Source organism: Hydra vulgaris, chromosome 08 (genome assembly GCF_038396675.1).
Source record: "Hydra vulgaris chromosome 08, alternate assembly HydraT2T_AEP".
NCBI lineage: Eukaryota > Metazoa > Cnidaria > Hydrozoa > Anthoathecata > Hydridae > Hydra > Hydra vulgaris.
In genome coordinates, this window is record NC_088927.1 from 46025286 (window position 1) to 46048027 (window position 22742).

Consider the following 22742-nt stretch of genomic DNA (forward strand, 5'->3'; position numbering starts at 1 on the left):
TATATATATATATATATATATATATATATATATATATATATATATATATATATTTATATATATATATATATATATATATATATATATATATATATATATATATATATATATATATATATATATATATATATATATATATATAAATATATACACACATTTTACAATATAATTTTTACTGTTCAAATAAATAAATATATAATATTCTATTTTAGTTTGTGCATTGATGCCTCACGAATCCTATACTGAGTCATCATTCTGATCGTCAAACGTTGTGTTATCTCATTTATTCACCTAATTTTATCTCTTTTGTCACTTAATTCATTTTTTTCCTATTGTGTTATATTTGTATTGCTTTTTTAAATGTTATTGTTCTTCTTTTCGTTTTGCTTTATTTTCTTTTAGTCGCTATCTATATTACTAATTTTAGCTTTATTTGTTTATTTTGTTAAGGTATAACTCCAATGACTAGATTTTAACTGTGCGAGTGGCGCCGATCTTAATTTTGTAAAATAATCAATAAGTTGGTAATTTTTTCAATTTTATCGTTAAATAAATGAATACAAAAAATGTGCAAATGGATTGCTTTTGCTTTACCAACTTAATTTATAACTACTTCCTTTAAGGAAGTAATTTTAAATTAAAAAACTACTTTTATTTGAACTTTAACAAAAAGTAGTATAGTCGTTTAACCAAACAACAACTTATAGAAACATATACACCATGTTTATCACAAGTTATAAAAATTTTTATCACAAATCTAAACAAAAAAGTCAGTATTAATGAGCTGCGCAAATATTTTAAAGTTACGCCAAGGTTATGGTAGCTTCTACTAAACGTAACTTTTCTTGCTCAAATCAGGTTGAGCATTTTCTGAACATGTTTTGTAAATACCATAATTTGAGAATTAAACTTACAAAAAATAAATCCTAAATTTTGTATTAGGCTGCTGCGCAAATTTTGTGAATACGAAGTTAGTTAATTTAGAACTTACGCTTAACTTGCGCTAAACTTATGCATAAAAAAGGTTTTGTAAAAATACCCAAGTACTTAAATAATAGAACAGCGTACCGTTTACAAAAATACCGTTGACAAAAGAATACCGTTAAAAAGCAATATTTAAAAACTTAAATTTCAAATATAAAACACTTTTCGTACAAATGTTATTAGGGGTGTCTCGGACAACATTTTTTCATTATCTGACCGCATGTCGAATACCCGGATGTTTAAAAATTATCTGGCCGGATATTCGAAAATAGTAATTCTTATCCTAAATTATATAATTTATAATGACATATTTTGTTTGAAAACTTTTCAAAATTAATGATAGCTGTGATTTCAGAGCAATATGCGTTCCATGTGGAAATTAGATAAGCAGGGGATGTAATAAATCTTGTCAGAAGTCATTTTTCGCAACTCCGCTGCATAATCACGCAAAAATAAATTTAATTGTTATTTGTATAAAGAGGAAAAAAAATTAATCTTCTTCAGCTGCACAAAGAAGTTCAAAATGTATTAAAATCTGATCAGGTCTCCTTTTAAAAAACCTGCTCATGGAGATGATATTTTTTTTAATCACTCAATTATAGAAAAAAAAAACAACTAAAGTTTTAAATTATTGGAAACATGAAGAGAAGTTTCCATTGCTAAAAGAGTAAGCACTTAATTTACTAGCACCACCTGCATCCTCTGTTTTTTCGGAAGATTTCATTATTTATAAGAAAAAGTAATCGAGGCTAAATATAATAGTTTCTCTAATTTATTAGCACCACCTGCATCCTCTGTATTTTTTCAAAAGCAATCAAGGCTAAATATGTAAGTTTCTCTACGTTGAGGTAAATGAAATATAAATAAGTGATTAGCTGATGTATTTAATGCGCAAATATACTTTTAGTATTATTTTACTAGAAATAGGAAAGTGATCTAAAACAGGCCCCATTTTATAAAAAGATAGTATTAACTTGCTGTAACCAACCAAAAATTAGAATATAATTTTGAGGAAATTTAATCTATGTATGTTTTAATCATATTAAAAATTGACATTCTGAATAGCGAAAAATTGACAATAATTTTGATTATAGTCAAACTAAAAAAAAGTTTGCTCAATAAATTTTTAAAAGTATTGCTTTTAAATATACCTTTTTCCGAAAATTAACAATAAAAAAACTATTTTTTGGACAATTTACTTAATTATTTATGGCCAGCTGAACAATATTCTAAATCCAAATTTGTAATAATTAATTTCTAAGTAAGAGATTTGGTGGGGGCTCATCTCACCGTTGGATTTCGTTGTGTTTCACTTTCCCTTAATAATAACAATATTAAAATTACCACCATATTATTTAAAACATTACCACCATATTATTTAAAAATATAACATTTCAAGGTTTTATTCAATTTTCAAATGATATTAACATGATATATCCGGTAAATAAAAAACCGGATAAAGTTATTATCGGGCTGAAAAACGGATACCGAATAATCATACAATCCGGTCGGATATCCGGTTATATAGTTTATACGGGATACCCCTAGATATTATATAAACAACCTAATAATTCTAATATGACATTAAGGAATCAAACAATACGGATCAAAATAAGGATCAAGCTCAAAAGCACTCGAATATATTATGAATTAAGAAAATAACTTTTTAAAATTTATTTTTAAATAAAAGAAAAGTCCAACTTTGAGAGAAATCAAATTTTTTTAAAACTATTAGGTTCCAAAAAAAAGCTTTGTGATGTAAAAGATCTTCCACAATTTATTTGCAAATAATGTTTATGAACAAGATTGTAAATAATTAGGTCATATTTGTTAATTGGTTTCCTTGCAAATACATTTGGAAAGGATATAGAAAAAAAGTATATTTTACATTGTACTTAATGCAAAAAAACGTTAAAAAGATTTTATTGATATATATATTAAGAAAATTCATTTCCAATAAAAGAGGTACGGCATGAGTTTAACGGTCTTTAAAGTTTATTAATCGTGCTGAACGCTTCTGTTGCCGATAAAGAGGATCTAATTTTTTTTTTAGTACTACCTCATTGCATATTTTGCATTACATTAAATAAGCGAGTAAAAAAAGTTGAATTAATAAACTTCCATTTAGAAAATGTCTTACTTTATACAATACTTCAATATTTTTTAAACTTTGGTGCATAAGGTATTGGAATGATTTTTCCTTTTAAGATTTTCACCATTGGCGAAAATTTTAAAAGGAAATCTCAAAACTCTAAGGAAATGTATAACTTTTGATTGCTTTATTATCATTCATTAGTAATTTTTGGGATTATTTTTGTAATTAATGGAATATAATTGGGTTTTAAACGAAAAACATAAAAATTTTAATTTACAATGGTCTATTATAAAATCTGCCCCTACCTATAAATAACATTTTCAAAAAATGTATGCCATGTTTGCAAGAAAAACTTGAATTAATTACTGATTTAAATCAGGAAAATTTATTAAAAAATAAATCTGAATTAATTTCTAAATGTAGACACGAAAATAAATACCTCTTAAAAAATTATAAAAACAAATGACCAAAATAAATTATCTCCATTCCATGAAATTTATTTAATAATTACTTTCTGTAATTTCCCATTAACCAAAAAAATATAGTAATTAAAAAAACAACTAAATTTTTATTTTTAGTTATATTAATTTATAGCTTCCTGTAAAATATTTTTTTCTATAAATTGAATTTTTTTTGAGATTTAGTGACTCTTGCTGATTATCCAGCAATGGTGAAACTTAAAGTTGATATATATATATATATATATATATATATATATATATATATATATATATATATATACATACATATATATATATATATATATATATATATATATATATATATATATATATATATATATATATATATATATATGTAAGCATCAGTGTTATGTTCGTTCAACTACGTTTAACTACGGTCAACGAAGTTGAACGTAGTTGAACGTAAATTAACGTAACGTAGTTTTGTTTCAATTACGTTACGTTTATTTACGGTATTTTTGTATTAATCATCTTAGTTAAACGTAGTTGAACAAAGTTGAACGTAGTTGAACCAAATACATTTTTGAACAACCTAATTAACTTATAAAAACCACTGATTTGTATTGCTAGTATAAAAAACCAAAATTAAATTTAAGAAGATGTTAAAGCCAGAGTTTAGTGTGATTTTAGAAAGTCGAGCCTAAATTTTGATTTTAGAAAGTCGAACTCTAAGCCTGCAAAAATGTGGTCTCAAGCCTGTACTTTTTGAACTAAAATTAGACTTGGCAAAGTTTTCAAAAATATTGTGTAATTTGTGAAGATTTATCAAGATTTAATAAATTACTTAATGTATGGGAAATAAAAGATAGCATACTAATAAAGAATTACTATCTTTGTCAAATTTTTATTTCAATTTTGTTTATTAAATAGCTTACACGATTGGAAATAACTCTACAATAGTAGTACTAAACTTTTTGTTTTTTACTAAAATTTAGTCAAAATAAATAAAATGTAGGTCCCATAATGTGGCAATAGCCAGTATTAAGTCCTGATTATCTTTTTTCAGTTTTGATTTAGTACATTTGATATCCTAGTTTTTCATGCATCAAGGTAATTAATTTACATCTTAAATTGACCTAATACCATTGCTAATCTTAGGTTGAAACTATTACTTGAGGCAACATTCATATATATTTACTAATTGCAAATTGGTGATGAAGTTTTCAATACTTTAAGTTATCCTGCTCAACTTTGTTCAACTTCGTTCAACTTTGTTCATCTTCGTTGAATTATTATTTCGTTACGTTCAATTTTGGTTTTTGGGAAGATGAAGTCTGACTACGTTACGTTTCGTTACGGTCTCAAAAATGAAGCTAACACTGGTGCTTATATATATGCATAAATTATTATATTATTTGCATAAAGTAGATTAGATAATGTTAAAAGCTAAAATACAGGTATATAAAAACATAAATAGTTTTTGTTTATAAATGAGCTTTTACTTCAAAATACTGCATATCCAATTACAGCTTATTTGCAAAATGAGGAAAATCCAATATATAAAGGTATTTTGGAAAGTTTATAAACTTTAAAAGACCTCAATATCTGTTATTAAATAACATTATTCAACATATTGCATAACCCTTTATATTTTATGTTTTGTTAATTATATTTTTATGATAATGTAAATAAAACAATTTTCTGCTAAAGCAAAGTAAACTACTATGTTTCAAAATTCACAATTGTGAATTTAAATTTATTTCGGTGAGTTAAATATGAAACAATAAGCCATTAGATTTTTTTTGTTTTGCATTCAATTTTAAAGTTCAAATTTAACATTTTTACTTCAATTGTCTTTACAAGACAGTGGGCTATCAACTCTTGAATTTTGTAGAAGTGTCTCATAAAGTTTGCGTATTGCGTTACCTGCACCGATAGTATTTAGCAGACAAGAAATGTATATTTTTAAATATTTTTTACATAGTTTAATAATAAGACACTTAATTTAAAAGTATCCAAATTCTTCACCTTTTTAAGTAGGCAATACGAGGTTAGCTTAGTGTGACAGCAACAGAGTACTATTTCCTGATAGTTGAACTTGATCACTTTTTTGGTCTAACTTTTGTGAAACGTTTTTATTGTTTTCATAAACTTTTTTCTGCTTCAAAGTCCAAAGCTGAATAATCCTAGCCATTAGCAAAAACATTCCCATTTCGTCTTAAAATGTTTCTGTAGCAGTGGTGTCGCTACAGGGGAGTAAAGGTGCAAGCCGCACTGGTTAACACCATCACAACCTGACACAGACGGGTAGCACCATAATGAATGAAATATAATCATGAAAGAACTGCTCATGATTGTGTTAATTTATTTTGGCGTTTGGCCTAACCAATGTATTTTAGCTTTTGAATTTTAGATATTCTTTAATAATAACTCTGCTGTTTCTTCATTTTACACAAAAATATTTAGTCAAGGTTAAAAGATTATTCCTTGTAGTTGGCCCTGTTAGTTAAAGTCTTGAAGGGTGACACCAAAAATTTACCGCAATGGGTTACACGAACCATAGCAACGCCACTGCTCCGTAAATATCAGGTTGTAAAATCTGCAAAATAGACTAAGAATTGATGGATTGAAAAATGCATCAAATTTTTTACAACATCTCCCTTATCTTCATAGGCCAACATTTTTTTATTTCCGCCTCAATTTTCAAGCCATTTAGGGAATGAATGACAATTAATATAAAATAAATTTTATCGTTAAACTTTTAGATGAAATTAATTTTAAAAATAAAACACTGCAAACAAACAAATAAAAAGTATTATTATTACTGAATGATTTTCATAAAAGAAACAGACAAAAGATATGTTTAAACTAATTAATATAAGATGTCTTTTTAATATATTTTATATCCCCATTCTATAATCAGTTCAATTAATCAAAAATGTATGAAAGTATGAACAAACGCTAAAAGTAAAGAAATACTTCCCCTATTTCTCGTTTCAAGCATTGTATTTTTTTTCAATGTAAATTAGGATATTAAATAAGGCATTGTTCAAGTCCATCGCAATCCGCTATTTCATTTACGTGAGTTTGCGATTGCGCAAAAGTAATATACATGTGCAATGGATTGGTCACAATTAAATACCGCACTTTAAATAAATTAAAAATTCTCAAGCGTGTTTTGAGAATAAAACGCTCAGCAAATAATTGGACACAAAGTTTGTTGAATCCTTATAAAGTAAAAATAAATTGCACAACTTCTTCATTTTTTTGAAAATGGCGCATACCGCGTTTTAAAAATAAACTCTTCAAATTGTATAGTTAAAAAAAACATGGCAACTAAAACATGTTTCGAGAAGTTTAAAGAATTACTCTATTTTTTTATATTGCAGCTTGCAAGTGCTGTATTTTTGCAGACAGTAATTGCACCAAGAAAACAAGGTTTCTATTAAGAAACATACATTTCTTTGATTAGAAAACAATCGCCTAACGTGCAATGGATCTCTCGATTTGGAAAAAATCATAAGTCTCTAAGTACGTGCTGAAAAAATACAAAATAATTCTTTTATTAGTTGTAAATCTAATGCGTTTAGCTCATTGCAGCCTGATGGTGTCTTCATCAACATCAAAGTTTTTAAAATATTATGAAACAATTATTGAGGATGAGAAATTTAAACCTCGTGACTAAATATATATACATATGACTTTGAACATGTATTACATACATATACGTATTGCAATGTATTGTATATACGTTGAAATGTATATACGTATCGTATTGTTGCAATGTATATACGTAATGTATACATGTATTACATATATATATACGTATTGCAATGTTTTGTATATACATTGCAATGTATATACGTAATGCATGTATTACATATATATACGTATGCAATATAAATGTATTACATATATATTGCATATGACTACATATGTATACATATGACTTTGCATATGTATCATTCATTTGCAAATGCGAAATAAACTCACAAAGACCTCAATAACCCAAAGATTTGGAGTCTCGCTTTAAGCCAAGGTTTTGCTTAACGTAAGTTAATTCACAAAATTAGCTTACGTTATGCAAAACTCTAAATTAAATACATTTTTAGTGATTGATAATAAAAAATTTGCTAGGGAGAGGTATTGAATCATGGAAGAGCTTAAAATTGAGAGTTCGAAAAATGATAATAATCATTTAACATGTCTTTCCTTTAACGGCCAACGTGGTAAATAATTTCAGCAGAAAAGAAGCATGATGTTAAGTGCTATTAAAGAACACTTATAGAGGAGTTATATTACACCAGTTTCTGAAAAAGTGTAGCCTTTGGTGAAAGTATTTGCTCGGAAGTTAAAACCACGAGAACAAACAGTGGCAAATAGTGGGGAGCTGTATGAATTATTGCCGATAAAATATTGTCTAATCCAAAAGTATTAAAAAACGCCTTGCTACTGAGACATTTTTTTGTTGATGAATTAAAACTAAGCTTCTACTAAAGTTTTTTCTGTGATTAAGATGGTACATCCCCATTAATTTTGAAATTTTTTAGAAAAAATCAATGTTTTGAAAATTGGTTTTTAAAATTCAAAATTTTTCATAGAACAATATAAAAAATTTTTTTTTTAATAAATAAATAAGGTAGTGTGTACAATTATGTGTTTTGTGGCCATAGTAAATTGAGAAGTCCGTAGCAACGCCATAGCAACGCATTTTAAAACAAAAAATGTAAACTTGCTCAAGCTTTTAAACTTCTATAACTCTTTTTTACAGCAGCTTGTTTATTTTGTGCTTCATGTTTATTTTAAAAGCTATAACTTGAACTACTAATGCGAACATGCATCAAATGTATTGTGCTTGCATGCTGTTTTAATTTGTTAATGTTCTTATAAATAAATAGCTAAATAAAATATGGGACGTCCTATTGCTCGAACTAAAAAAAGAAAGTTTTCTTGTAATCAACATCTAAAATCTTCAAAGTTTATTCAGCTTGATACATCAATTTCTGATCCAAGTTTATCAGCAAGCTTCAGAAAAATAGTAAACACTGAAATATCTGGAAGTCAAAAAAATTACAACATCATTATAAACTTTAATATTTTAAAACTAATGGTTAGTGAGTTTAAATGCCCCGAATGTGGAAATGAAGTTTGTTTAGAAAATGATTTAAAAAGCAAGAAAGGTTTTTGTTTTTATTTAACTTTACAGTGCCTTTGTTGCTAATTTAGCAAAAGATGGCACACGTCTCAGTTTTCTACTAAGAAATCTAAAAGTACTCCAGGTGTTCCTACTGCATCAGTTAATTCTCAAGTCGTTACTGCTTTTCATGAAATTGGTAAAGGTTATCAATCTATATGCAAATTTGCTGCAGTAATGAACATGCCATTTCCTATGAATTTTAAAAACTATAGTGCAATAAATAACAATTTGTTAAATATTTATAATGAAGTTGCTTCTGCAAGTATGTCAAGCGCAGCCAATGAAACCAAAAATATTATTTCTAAGTCAAGCAATGTTAATGATGTTTCTGCTTGCCAGGTTTCTGTTGATGGTACCTGGCAAAAGAGAGGCCATCAATCTTTTAATGGTATTTTCACTGCAATATCAAGAGAGAATAGAAAATGTCTTGATTCAATTTTGTTAACTAAGTTCAGCAAAGCTTGTAGTTATTGGAACAAAAAAAAGTCCAGGTTATCAAAAAAGGAAGGAAAAAAAAACGCCAGGTTATCAAAACTAGAAAAATAAATCATGTTTGTGAAGCTAATCACAATAAAGCATCAGGATCCATGGAAGGTTCTGGTGCTGTTTCAACTTTTCAACGGTCAATTGAAAAGCATGGTTTGAGATATGAAGGATATATTGGAGACGGTGACAGCTCAGCATATTATGATGTTGTTGCAAGTAATCCATATCCAGGTTTTGAAATAAACAGACTTCATTGTGTTGGACATTACCAAAAGAGACTTAGAAATCGTGCGCGTAACCTTAGAGTGACACTTAAAGGTCAGTTTCTTTCAGATGGAAAAAAAATAGATGGGAAAGGTCGACTGACAGATAAAGCCATAAATACGCTTCAAAGTTATTTTGGTATGGCTATCCGTCAAAATGTGAATAACCTATATGCAATGAAAATAGGTGCTTGGGCTGTTTTATTTCATAACAGTGACATAAGTGAAGAGTCAGAGAGACAAAAATTTTGCCCACGAACTAGAACTACTTGGTGTTTTTGGCAGAGTAATAAAGTAACAGGTGAAACAACATACAAAACTAAATTAAGCTTATCATTAGCAATTAAAGCAGTACTTATGCCTATATATACAGATTTGACAAATGAAACATTATTATCAAAATGTTTGCACAGACAAACTCAAAATAACATTGAAAGTCTGAATGTCTTATTATGGAAGAGATGTCCTAAAGATTTTTTTATTGGGAAAAAAGTTCTTAAGATTAGTATTAACTCAGCTATTATAGCATTTAATGATGGAAGCACAGCAGTTGAAAAAGTAATTAGTGCTGGAGGTATCGAACCAAGTATATTTATGCAGGAAGGACTTCGTAAATTGGACTGCAACCGAATTAAAAAAATGAATCACAAATCAAGTGCTAAAAGGTAAAATAAGGAGAAAACAGCTTAGAGCCATCGAAAAAGGTTACATAGATATTAAAAAAGAACTGGAAAAAGACCCACAATATAATAGTGGAGGTTTTTAATTGGGCTCGTGCTTTTTTTCCTAATATAACGAACTTTTATTTTGTTTTTTGTGTTTTTCTCAAAATGTAATTTTTACCAAATACCTAAATTTTAAAACGCAATATTTTCAGTTTGGGACCATATGCTGACTTGAAATTTTTAGGATGATTTTGTTATAAATTGACTTAGGTAATGAACTAAAACTACAAATAAATATGATGTATAAGTATGTTTAAAATCTTTTTTTCTTGCTTTTTTTGTTAAAAATTTTCTTAAATATATAAAAAATTATTTTTAAAATGTTCTATGCATCTTTAATGCATGGTTTTGGTTAATAACCTCTTCGTACCTTTAAGGAACATAGTATGAAAATTTCAGAGTTAAAAGATATATAGAACTGGAGATATCTTGTTTTAAATTACACCCATATTTTAGCAATTCGTATGGAATAAGTGAGGCAAAAGTTGGGCAATTGAGATTTCTTATTTAAAAAAAAAATCAGCATACTTGTTTTAACTTTTGTATTGTAGTTTTAATTTTGTATTGATTATTTTAAGGAAATTTTTTAGAATGGGGGTGTACCACCTTAAGGTTATTAGTTGTCAAAATAAGAAATCACCAACAGAGTTGTTACGACATAATATGTCTGGCAGATCTGTCGACATATTTTCAGACATATTTTCTGCCGATATAAAATATGTCCCACATATTTTCGATTGACATATTTTGACATAATTTTATGTCTGAATTATTTTCTGCTGACATAAAATATGTCAGACATATTTTCTATCGACATATTTTGACATAATTTTATGTCTGAATTATTTTCTGCTGACATAAAATATGTCAGACATATTTTCTGTTGACATATTTTGACATAATTTTATGTCTGAATTATTTTCTGCTGACGTAAAATATGTCAGACATATTTTCTGTCGACTTATTTTGACATAATTTTATGTCTGAATTATTTTCTGCTGACATAAAATATATTTTCTATGGACATATTTTGACATAATTTTATATCTGAATTATTTGCTGTTTGATATTCTTGAAGAAAAAATCATCCTAACAAATTTATTGCGCATTTCAACTTGATTTACTGATTTAAGTAAAAATAGTTTAACAAATTTGTTGCTTTTTTTCAATCAATTATAATTGAAGGGGAACAAAAAAAATTTTTTTTTCTGGTGCCGAGCAAACAATTAGTTTTTTGGATTGCATTTCACATTTTGATTTCAAATATGCAACTCATTTTTTACCATCACGTCAAGTTGTAAAGATATTTGGGTTCAGATCTTAAATATTTGGGGTAAAGTTCCTAATATTGTCAAAAAAAAAGTTGTTTAAAAGTATGTCAACTTGGGTCTCAAAAAAAGCGTATTTTAGAAGATAGTATAGAGATTTTAGAAAACATAAAAATTTCTCTATAAAATTTTTTGGCAAAAAAATTATTTGAAAAAAACTCTTACAAAAATGTCAACAAAATGTTTTTCAGCAATAATACAAAAAATACTTATTTTTATTACAAACGAATAACATCTTTAAAATCTCTATGAAAATACGCTTCTTTTAAGACTCAGGTTGACATACTTTTGAACAACTTTTTTTTCGACAATGTTAGGGACTTTTCCCCAAATTCTAAAGATTTGAACCCAAATATCTTTACAACTTGACGTGATGGTAAAAAATAAGTTGCATATTTGAAATCAAAATAAGAAATCCAACATAAAAAACAAATTGTTTTCTTGGCACCAGAAAAAAATTTTGTTTTTGTTGACCTGTGTTATTCTTCATAAAACTTTCATTTTAAATCCTATAAGCAAATATCTTTTGTTTCGTAAAGGTCTTTTTCTGCCCTTTTTAGCGATGGATCATTTGATAGTATTGAGTCAATACTATCAAATGATACATCGCTAAAAATACTTTGTCAATACTATTGACAATGTATTTTTAACGATGTATCATTTGAGAGTATCGACTAGTATTCAAGCATCATTTGATAATATTTGATAGTATTTGATAGTATTGATTAGTATGGATTAGTATTGGCGATTTACCTTATTAGAATGTAAAAACCATCTCAAGCTGAGTTTTTATTACTGAAAAAGGTTTTTATTAATATGACTAAACTTAAAATTATTCTCTTGATTAAAATAATATTTAAAAAAAAACATTTTTAGTTATTTTTAACTAATAGTTGATTCATTCAATAAATTATTCTCCATTTTTGACTTTAAATCGTAAGGAAAACGAAAAAAATAATTATTCATATATATATTTCACTCAAGACATTTTATGCAAGTTTATGGCAGTTAAGTATGCTGTTATAATGCAATTGTCAATTATTTTATTGTTAAATAAATCATAACTATTATAACTAAAAGTATATTATTCGTAATTAGTTAAAAATTATTACCGGTTAGTCTTCTTAATATGAATTTAATGAGTTGAATATAACTTTTGTGAAGTATTTCAAATTCTTCAGCTTAAATGAATTTAATTTGGCACGAATTTTTTGAAATTCTGTGAACCGTTTTTTTCATAGAATCTTTTGAATTCAATTTTTCATAACGAGATCTTTTTCAGGGTCAACTAGTAATTAAAAATAACTGAAAAAGTTTTTTTTGTATTATTATTTTAATCAAAGAAATAGTTTTAAGTTTTGTCATACTAATAAAAACCACTTTCAGTAATAAAAACTCAGCTTGAGATGGTTTTTACATTCTAATAAGGGAAAGCGCCAATACTAATCAATACTATCAAATACTATCAAATGATGCCTCAAAACTAGTCAATACTATCAAATGTCAATATTAGTCAATACTATCAATGTCAATATTAGTCATAATCAATAAATAAATCGTAATCAATAAATAAGTCAATAAATGCCAATATTAGTCAATACTATCAAATGATACATCGCTAAAAAGGGCAGAAAAAGACCTTTATGAAACAACTGATGTTTGCTTATAGGGTTTAAAGTAAAAGTTTTATGAAGCATAATTGATTGCAAAAAAGCAACAAATTTGTTAAACTAATTTCTCTTAACTCTGTAAATTAAGTTGAAATGCGCAATAAATTTGTTAGATTGATTTTTTCTTCAAGAATATCAAACAGCAAATAATTCAGATATAAAATTATGTCAAAATATGTCCATAGAAAATATGTCTGACATATTTTATGTCAGCAGAAAATAATTCAGACATAAAATTATGTCAAAATACGTCGACAGAAAATATGTCTGACATATTTTATGTCAGCAGAAAATAATTCAGACATAAAATTATGTCAAAATATGTCGACAGAAAATATGTCTGACATATTTTATGTCAGCAGAAAATAATTCAGACATAGAGTTATGTCAAAATATGTCGACAGAAAATATGTCTGACATATTTTATGTCAGCAGAAAATAATTCAGAAATAAAATTATGTCAAAATATGTCGACAGAAAATATGTCTGACATATTTTATGTCAGCAGAAAATAATTCAGACATAAAATTATGTCAAAATATGTCGATAGAAAATATGTGGGACATATTTTATGTCGGCAGAAAATATGTCTCAGACATATTTGACAGATAACAACCCTGATCACCAATCAAAAAATGTAATATAATTTTTTAGTCCTGAAATGTAAAATCTTTTAACACCAGAAAAGACATCAAGCTAAAAAAAAGGGACGGAATTTTTTAATGTGTTTTTATTGCTAAAATAAGAAAACGATACTAAAGAAAACCGTGTACGCTAAATTTCTAAATAGCTAGCGTAACAAAATAATATAATGATTTCTATTTATTTTAATGTCTGTAGTTATGGAATCTTAATAAAACTTACTAAATCAAAATGAAAGTTATAAATGGTGGAAGTTATAAATGGTGGTTACTGATTTTCCTTGTGATAGATCATGTCCATGTATATAATGTCCAAAGAAATTTTATCAATGTATAACTAAAACCTTTTACCAAAGCATGTATAAAACTTAGTTGACACATTCTTAAAATATTCTAAAATTTATTCAAAAAACATTCTAAGAACATTCTGAAATAATTCTAAAAACATTCTGAAAACTTAATCAATGGATATATAAATAGTTTTAAAGCAACAAATTTTCAATAAAAATTTTTACTTATTGATTACTCTGATTTTTTTTTTAAGAAATGTTGTAGATAGGGATCAATATATATATATATATATATATATATATATATATATATATATATACATATATATATATATATATATATATATATATATATATATATATATATATATATATATAAATGATATAAAACAAATTTTATACACTGATGATTTATAGCAAGATGTGTACAATTTTGATTTTCCAACTATAAAAACTTTTTATTTTTCAAAACTTATTTTCTTACCTTAAATTTGCATCCAATATTCAAATATTGACATGGAATAACTGTATTAGCGCAACTATCAATAATATGGGAAGACATCTATGAAAAGTTTCAAAGATAAAGTTTTTACCGAAGTGAGTTTAATGTTTAACACGTAAACACACGATACTTAAAATACGTATTATAGACGTATTAACGATGTCAATACGTAAAATAAACGTTGTTTAGACGTTTTTAACGTATCAAGTGTTTACTTGGGTAAAAAAGGAAACTTTTTATATTAAACAGCTATTAAGATTTTAAATCAAACCTCTTTACGCAAAATTTTCATACCACATTGATTTACACAACAAAGAGGTAAACACTCGCAAATTTCTTCATGAATCTAAATGTAAATTTACGAGAAAATTTAATTTTAACTTTAGTTTTATTCAATTTAACATTTCTTTTAGCATATTTATTAATAGACATTATCATCATTATTACCATCATTATCATAGGGGCCATGCTGAGGAGACGTGTCTAGGGTGTCTAACTTCCCCCTCCCTTCTCCCCCCCCCCCGACCCAACAAAAAATTTTTTGAAAAATATGTAGGCAAATTTGGACACTGGAGTCGGCAAAAATAGCCAATAATAGAATATTTTTCTTTGTTAAACATCTTGGTTAGCAACATGTTTTTTCTAGACCTTAATTAGCAAAAAACAGACCTGTCAAACCCTCTCCCCACCCCCACCCCACTACTTATCAAGAACTCTTTGGGAATCCAGCTAGCACACATACCTTGGGTCAATGTATGAAAACACATTGCGAACTATGGCTGTTTTACCGATGCAAACACAACGTTGATCCAATGTTAGTTTTAAAATATTTGTATTAATGATAACTTTAATAACGACGTGATTAAAAATAGTTAGGAAAATTACATTGGTCCAACAAATGTAAAAATATTGCAAAAGTTGGTTGCTTTTCCAATCTTAACCCAACGTTGATCCAATGTAAAGGAATCAACATTGATCAAATGTCTATAACTCAAAGTTAATCCAATGTGTATGGATTAACGTTGGATTATATACATTGGATCAACGTTGCTCCATATACATTGTAATAACGTTGGGTTACGTACAGTGGATCAACGTTGTGTTTTCATCAAGAAAGAGCAGATATACAAATATATTTCGTATAATTTATAAGAATTCTTTCTTATCTAAATGTTTCAGTTAAATATGGAAATGTAATTTGCTATGATATTTTCTTTTTCTAATACAGCAAATTATCAAGCCATAAGCAAAACAAACATGAATAATGTGTTATTAATTAGATGCATTTACTTCTTAATAATAACATTAGATATATAAATATATACAAATGTTGACTCATCAAAATCGAATATATGTATGTATAAGTGTAAGTATGATTATATATGCGCATAATTATATGATGCGCATGTATAATTATACTTACACTTATACATACATATTATATTATGTGTATATACATACTGAAATATAAAGTAAGTAAATTTAATTCCAAAATGATATTAATAATATTTTGAAATTTAATAATTCCGAAAAAAATTTAATTTCAAAAAAAGTTAATCATAAGGTTGTGTAAACGTAAAATATAACGTTGAATCAACTTAAAATACAGCGTTTCGCCAACGTAAAGCACAATGTTGTGCCAATGTAAGTACAATGTTGAATCAACGTAAAGTATTATGCAATGCCGACTTAAAATAAAACATTGAACCAACGTTATTTTTTGGTTGTTTGCGACGTTGCATTCGTAACTAAAATGATATAAGTACAATGTTGGTGGTCAATGTTGGGCCGATGCAATGCGCAACATTGTTCTAACGATTTATTAATGTATGTGCGCTTGCTGGGAAGGCCCTAATAACCATCATATTCTTTAGGTTTTCTTAAAAATAACATATATTTCCTCATTTCAAGTGTTCAGAAACAAAACATTTGAGAAAACAAGTAAATATAAAATATACTTTTTATTTAAAATAACATATGTTTTATATTTAATATAACATTTTTAATATAGGTATTTTGGTTTATTCTCCTCCGGCTAATTGCCATATAGAGGCCACATTACCAAGGACCGCAAAGACAAGTTCGGCTCCAAAAGGAGCGTCACACCCCGCTCTACTGACCAAGAGTAAAGTGATTTTAGGAAGAACGAAGATATGTTAAAGCGAAGATAAAAGTAGTCGATTCAGAAAGATAGCATAAAGACAGCGGGAAGGATTGCACGCGATATTAGAAGGTGCAATAAAAATTTGTTCGCGAATTAATTTTTAAAACAAGTTTTTGATTATTTAAGTGATAGTCAAAGAACTTGTATTTTTCTTAACGACGAGGTTTATGTTAAAAAAATGCTATTATACCACGGAGATGCTGTTTTTGGAAAAGCATTAGATGACCCCGATTCTCTTGCAAAAACTGTTTTAGGTTTCATGATAACTTGTATGTTTGGTGGACCTAAATTTTTAGTAAAAATGTTACCAGTAAACAAGTTAAATTCTCAATTTCTATATGATCAAATTCAGTCGACTGTAGAAGCAGTAAAAGTTCAAATGGCAAAGCAAAAGTTATTATATGTGACGGAAATTAAATTAATCAAGCGTTTTTTAAAAGGTTTGACACATTTCCTAAATATTCCATTGGTGGTTAACCTTAGTTAACTACCAATGGAACATTTTTGTTGTGTGATTTTATCTACTTGATCAAAAACATCCGAAACAACTGGCTCACAGAAAAAACTGGAGAACTTGTTTTTTATGAAAATGATGTTGAGAAAAAAGCTTGTTGGAAGCATTTAATAAAACTTTATGAAGCTGAATCAAATTGTCTAATGAAACTTTCTGATTTGAATAAAATTTCTATTCGACCAAGTCATATTGAAAAACAATCTACTTCTACTTGTCTAAAGGTGTTATCTGACAAAACATACAATGCTCTACTTAATCACCCCAAAACCAACAATATCTCAAACATCAGCCGAACTGCTGATTTTATTAAACTTGTAGTCACTTGGTGGAAAATTTTGAATGTAAAAAGTGTTGATGTGGATTGTAGATTTAATGATAATTGACAAGCTGTCATCAGAGATCCGAATGATGATAGATTAAAGTTTGTTTTTGATTTTGGAGAAATGGCATTACGCATGGCAAAAAATTTGGGAAAACGCATAAAACAGTTAACCCATGTGACAGGACATTCCATAAATCATACGTGTAAAGGAATTGATGAGCCGACAAAAACATTATTAGAAGAAACACACAAACATGTTCTGTAAGGAAAATTTACAACAGACCCACTTGAAAAAGAATTCAGCAAGTTAAGAGAAGGATCTGATGACACATATATTTTAAGTGTTCAACAAATAATTGAAAAGTTCAATATTTCTAAAGCTCTACTTTTGTTGACATGTAACATTAACGAGTCAGCTTCTTATGCAGGACATTCTTGTCAATTTTGTGGATTTTTTCTTGATGAGTCTTCAGCTGAGGTATTTGACAGTTTACCAACACTTGAAAAAATTTGTACTCTTTACCTCTATTAAGGACAAAGTTTGTCGGACATTCCTGTGCAACATTTTCATGCTAATATTAAAACATTACTCTTTTGATATGGAGCGACATCATGGTAATATACTGTCAAATATTTTTATTAAAAACTATTGCAAACTTTCAACACCAAAATTAAACAAAGAACCATCTTCTAAAATTTTAAAGTTGTCATGTTAGGTTAACAGTCATTGACATTTTTATTGTTATTTGTTTGTTGTTATTTAACCCTTTCGCGACTGAGTTAAAAACTTTTATATGACTGCGCGTAAAATAACGAATTTGTATCATGAACAATTGAAAGGCCATAAAATAAAAACTTTTTGTCAGAATATAACAAACTAGACCTTGTTTTTTTTGTTAAAGAATAGACTCTCATATTTTAAAAAAAAAAAAAAAAAAAAAAGGCGCGGGATTGAAAAAACAACATATTAAATAAACAAAAGTATATAATTTCTTATTTTAATCTTAAAATATTAACAGATGAATTCATAAACATATAGTTTTTAATATTAAACAAAATAGGCATTTATAGTGGTGATCAAACAAAAAAAAAATTAAACAAATTTGATAATTTAATCAAAAGATATTTAACTTTTTGTAAAGACACCAACAAATTGGAAATTTCCTTTAAATAAAATATATTCACATTTGGCTCGAGAAAACATTTTATGTATGAATAAACATACATAATATCTTTTTAGGAATAGTCCAAAACAGTATGATAAATTTGAAAACACTCATCAGGATGTAACCCAGGTTGTGATGGACAGAAATTACAAACAAAAACAGTTTTCAAGGGATGTCCTTTGGCGGTCAGTTTGCCCTTTGCATAACAAACACGACATCTTTTGTGGTGCCTATCATTACTGCCTGCCTTGCCTGGTGGCAAGGAAAATGCCTGCCAGTAAGTCTTTCAAAATCCTCTCCAACAACAAGACAAGGGTTGTGAGGGATCTCAGGGGTTAGTGAAACTATCAACTTTATGTTACTCATCAAAAAATCCAAGTATGAAATGTGCCTGCCAGAACTATGTGTATAAATCTTTTGTGAATTTAAAGCACATTGAAGAATTAGACGAAAAGCTAATTTCTTGTACCATTTATAGGATTTTCGAAGAGCCTGAATTCCATGTAATTGCTGGTCTACCCGGTCAACACCACCCATATGCACATTGTATGACTTGACCATTGATGGTTTGAGTATAATGTTATTATTTTTATCAGACTTTCCTGTTTCCACCATCACTGGATTGTGGTATGTTGACAGCATCTAAACAACTTTTTGTTTGTTACCTGATTTGTCTTTAGTTGCACGATATTTGCAGGCTAACATTTTATTGTCCTTGTTGCGAGTTTTGTAAAAAACAGCAGTGCCTTTTGCAAGTTGATCATTTAATGTCTTTTTGCTGTCGTGTTTTTGGTTTGCGCGAATAGTTCCACAAATATAAGTCCTCTTGGACAAGAGGTAGCTGGCAAGAGAAGGGCTTGTATAGTAATTATCAGTAAAAACTATATGACCTTTATTTAGAAATGGTCCCATCAGCTCTATTGGTATACGTTGGCTTGAAGGCATTGTAGAATTTTTGTCATCATCATACATCCCAGTACCACAATACACTAAGAAATCAAGTGTAATACCATCAGCTGTAGTCAACTCATATACCTTTATTCCAAATCGTGCTCTTTTTGGTCTTTATATATTGACGAAAATGTAATCTGCCCTTAAAAAGAACAAGGGATTCATCAACACTCAAGTGTTGTCCTGGACTGTAAACTTTTCGACAACGCTCTCTGATCATATTGACAAATGGTCTGACCTTATGCAATCGATCTCTATTAGGATCATTAAGATTAAGATTGGGATCATTATTGTTATTGAAATGAAGAAATTTGAGGATAACTTTGAAACGGTCTCGAGACATGGTTTTTGAAAAGATTGGAGTCCAATAAAGATCATCAGTGGACCAATACATGTTCAAATTTGGTTTATGTGCAATACCCATAAAATAATTAGACCAAAAAAGGTCTTCATTTCAACTACTGTAACAGCTTTCCAGTTCTTAAGATAAGAGTTATTGGCCTTTTCAGGGTGTTAGATCAAAAAATCTTTGCAGTATTGGTTACTTTCAGAAACAATATGTTCTAAAATAGGATTGGTTAAGTAAGCTTCAAAAAAGTCAAGAGTACTGTCTTCACTTATTCTAACATTTAGACCTTCAGTGGAAAAGAATGGAAAAGTGTCATTAGATTTTTACTCATTATCAGCAGCAACATGCTTCCATTCTAACTGCAATTCTGTTTGATCTGGAACAACACGATTAATGAACTGTTGATGTGATCGACCACCACGAACACGAGGAAACCTAACCCTAATTTGGCCTTGGTTAGGTTGTAGATTATAACAAGCTCCTCTATCTACAATAGCAACACGATCAAAAGAATGTAAACCACTTACATTTCTACTACCACCTCTGGTTCTCACACGCTTCTGGGGCTGTGAAACATTATAAGATAGTTGTTGAGTTTCATAGCATTCTTTTTCACCATCAGATTCTAAACTTATATCACTAGATGATTCCTCATAAATTTCTTCTTCAGTTTCAGATTCTATAATCAGGTCATTATTTGCTCTCTCCTCAGATAAAGAAATATAATTGCAGAAAATTTGATTTTTAGGAGTATTTGTGGTGGATGGTGAAAGTAAAACTAAATTTTGAACTAGTAAATCTTCAGAAAAGAGTAGTAGTTCTTCATTTGCATAATCTAAAATACTTTCAGAATCACTAGAGTTATCAAGATCAATATCAATATCGCTATCTACATCACTATCATCAAACAAAATATCAAGGATCTGTTTTCAAAATTGGGGTCAAAATGGCAACTTCCACATCAAAACGTTGATGTCCTCTCAACGCAATCCATAATAATCATACCTTTTTAGTCACAATCATAAACCTCAGTAACTTTAAAAAAGATAAAAATATTAACCTTTCCAGCGCTCGTAGAATTTGCTAATCTTTTTTTATTTTTGACTCTGTCAATAAAAATTTTTACTCTTCTATTACAGGCTTTTTTACAGAAAGTAAAACAACACATACATACTCGACTAGAAACATATATATAATGGAAAAATTAGGGTACCATTTTTTAAAACTCAGAAGTATGGTAAACATTCTGTTGTCTATTAGTGCATTTGTGAATGGAACAAGAGTCTTGTATGTATAGTGAATGAGTTCAAAAAACTAAAACTTCAAACACTTTTATCGTCTATTCCTAATCTTAAAAAAAACTATTTAAAAATATTCTAAGAACAATTTTATTGTTACTTATTGACAAGATCTTCACCTAATATTTAAAAAATACTCCTATTTTTTTAATTATGATTACTAAAACTGTTATCATTAACTTTGTGTTTGTTTATTTTTATCATTATCATTAAAGAATGATTTTTTAAATGTTAAATTCGTTTAAGTATGTACTATGAGTATATGCTCATTACTAAACATATTATATTTAAAAACTGGTGTCACTCCATTGTTTAGAATTCTATTTGAGTGACACCATCCTTAAAAATAAATTAGTTATCACTATTGAATATCTATAATTAATTTACTCATTATTATATAGTTTTATATTACTATGATTTACATATATATGTATATATATATATAAATATATTTATATATATATATATATATATATATATATATATATATATATATATATATATATATATATATATATATATATATATGTATATGTATATATATATATATATATATATATAAATATATAAATATATACATATATATATATATATATATATATATATATATATATACATATATATATATATATATATAATATATATATATATATATATATATATATAAATATATATATATATATATATATATAAATATATATATATACATATATATATATATATATATATATATATATATATATATATATATATATATATATATATATATATATTATATATATTTATATTATATTATATATATATATATATATATATATATATATATATATATATATATATATATGTATGTATATTTATATATATATATATATATATATATATATATATATAAATATATATATATATATATATATATATATTTATATATATATATAAATATATATGTATATATGTATATGTATATATATATATATATATAAATATATAAATATATACATATATATATATATTTATATATATATATATATACATATATATATATATAAATATATATATATATATTTATATATATATATATATATGTATATTTATATATATATATATATATATATATATATATATATATACATATATATATATATAAATATATATATATATATAAATATATTTATATATATATATATATATATATATATATATATATATATATATATATATATATATATATTATATATATTTATATATATATATATATATATGTATGATTATATATATATATATAAGTATATTTATATATATATATATATATATATATATATATATATATATATATATATATATATATATATATATATATATATATAAATATATATAT

At 26.8% G+C, this 22742-nt stretch overlaps 1 protein-coding gene across 1 annotated transcript in view; it reads right to left on the bottom strand.

Annotated features, from left to right (window-relative positions):
* The window catches only part of LOC136083896 (TNF receptor-associated factor 5-like), a 110718-nt gene that overhangs the window by 48122 nt on the left and 39854 nt on the right, over window positions 1-22742 (bottom strand). The window contains exons 5-6 of the mRNA XM_065803814.1: window positions 14875-14949; window positions 14586-14663 (exon numbers count right to left, since the gene is read on the bottom strand). Coding sequence (XP_065659886.1) covers window positions 14586-14663; window positions 14875-14949 — 153 coding nt within the window. The remainder of the gene's footprint in view (window positions 1-14585; window positions 14664-14874; window positions 14950-22742) is intronic.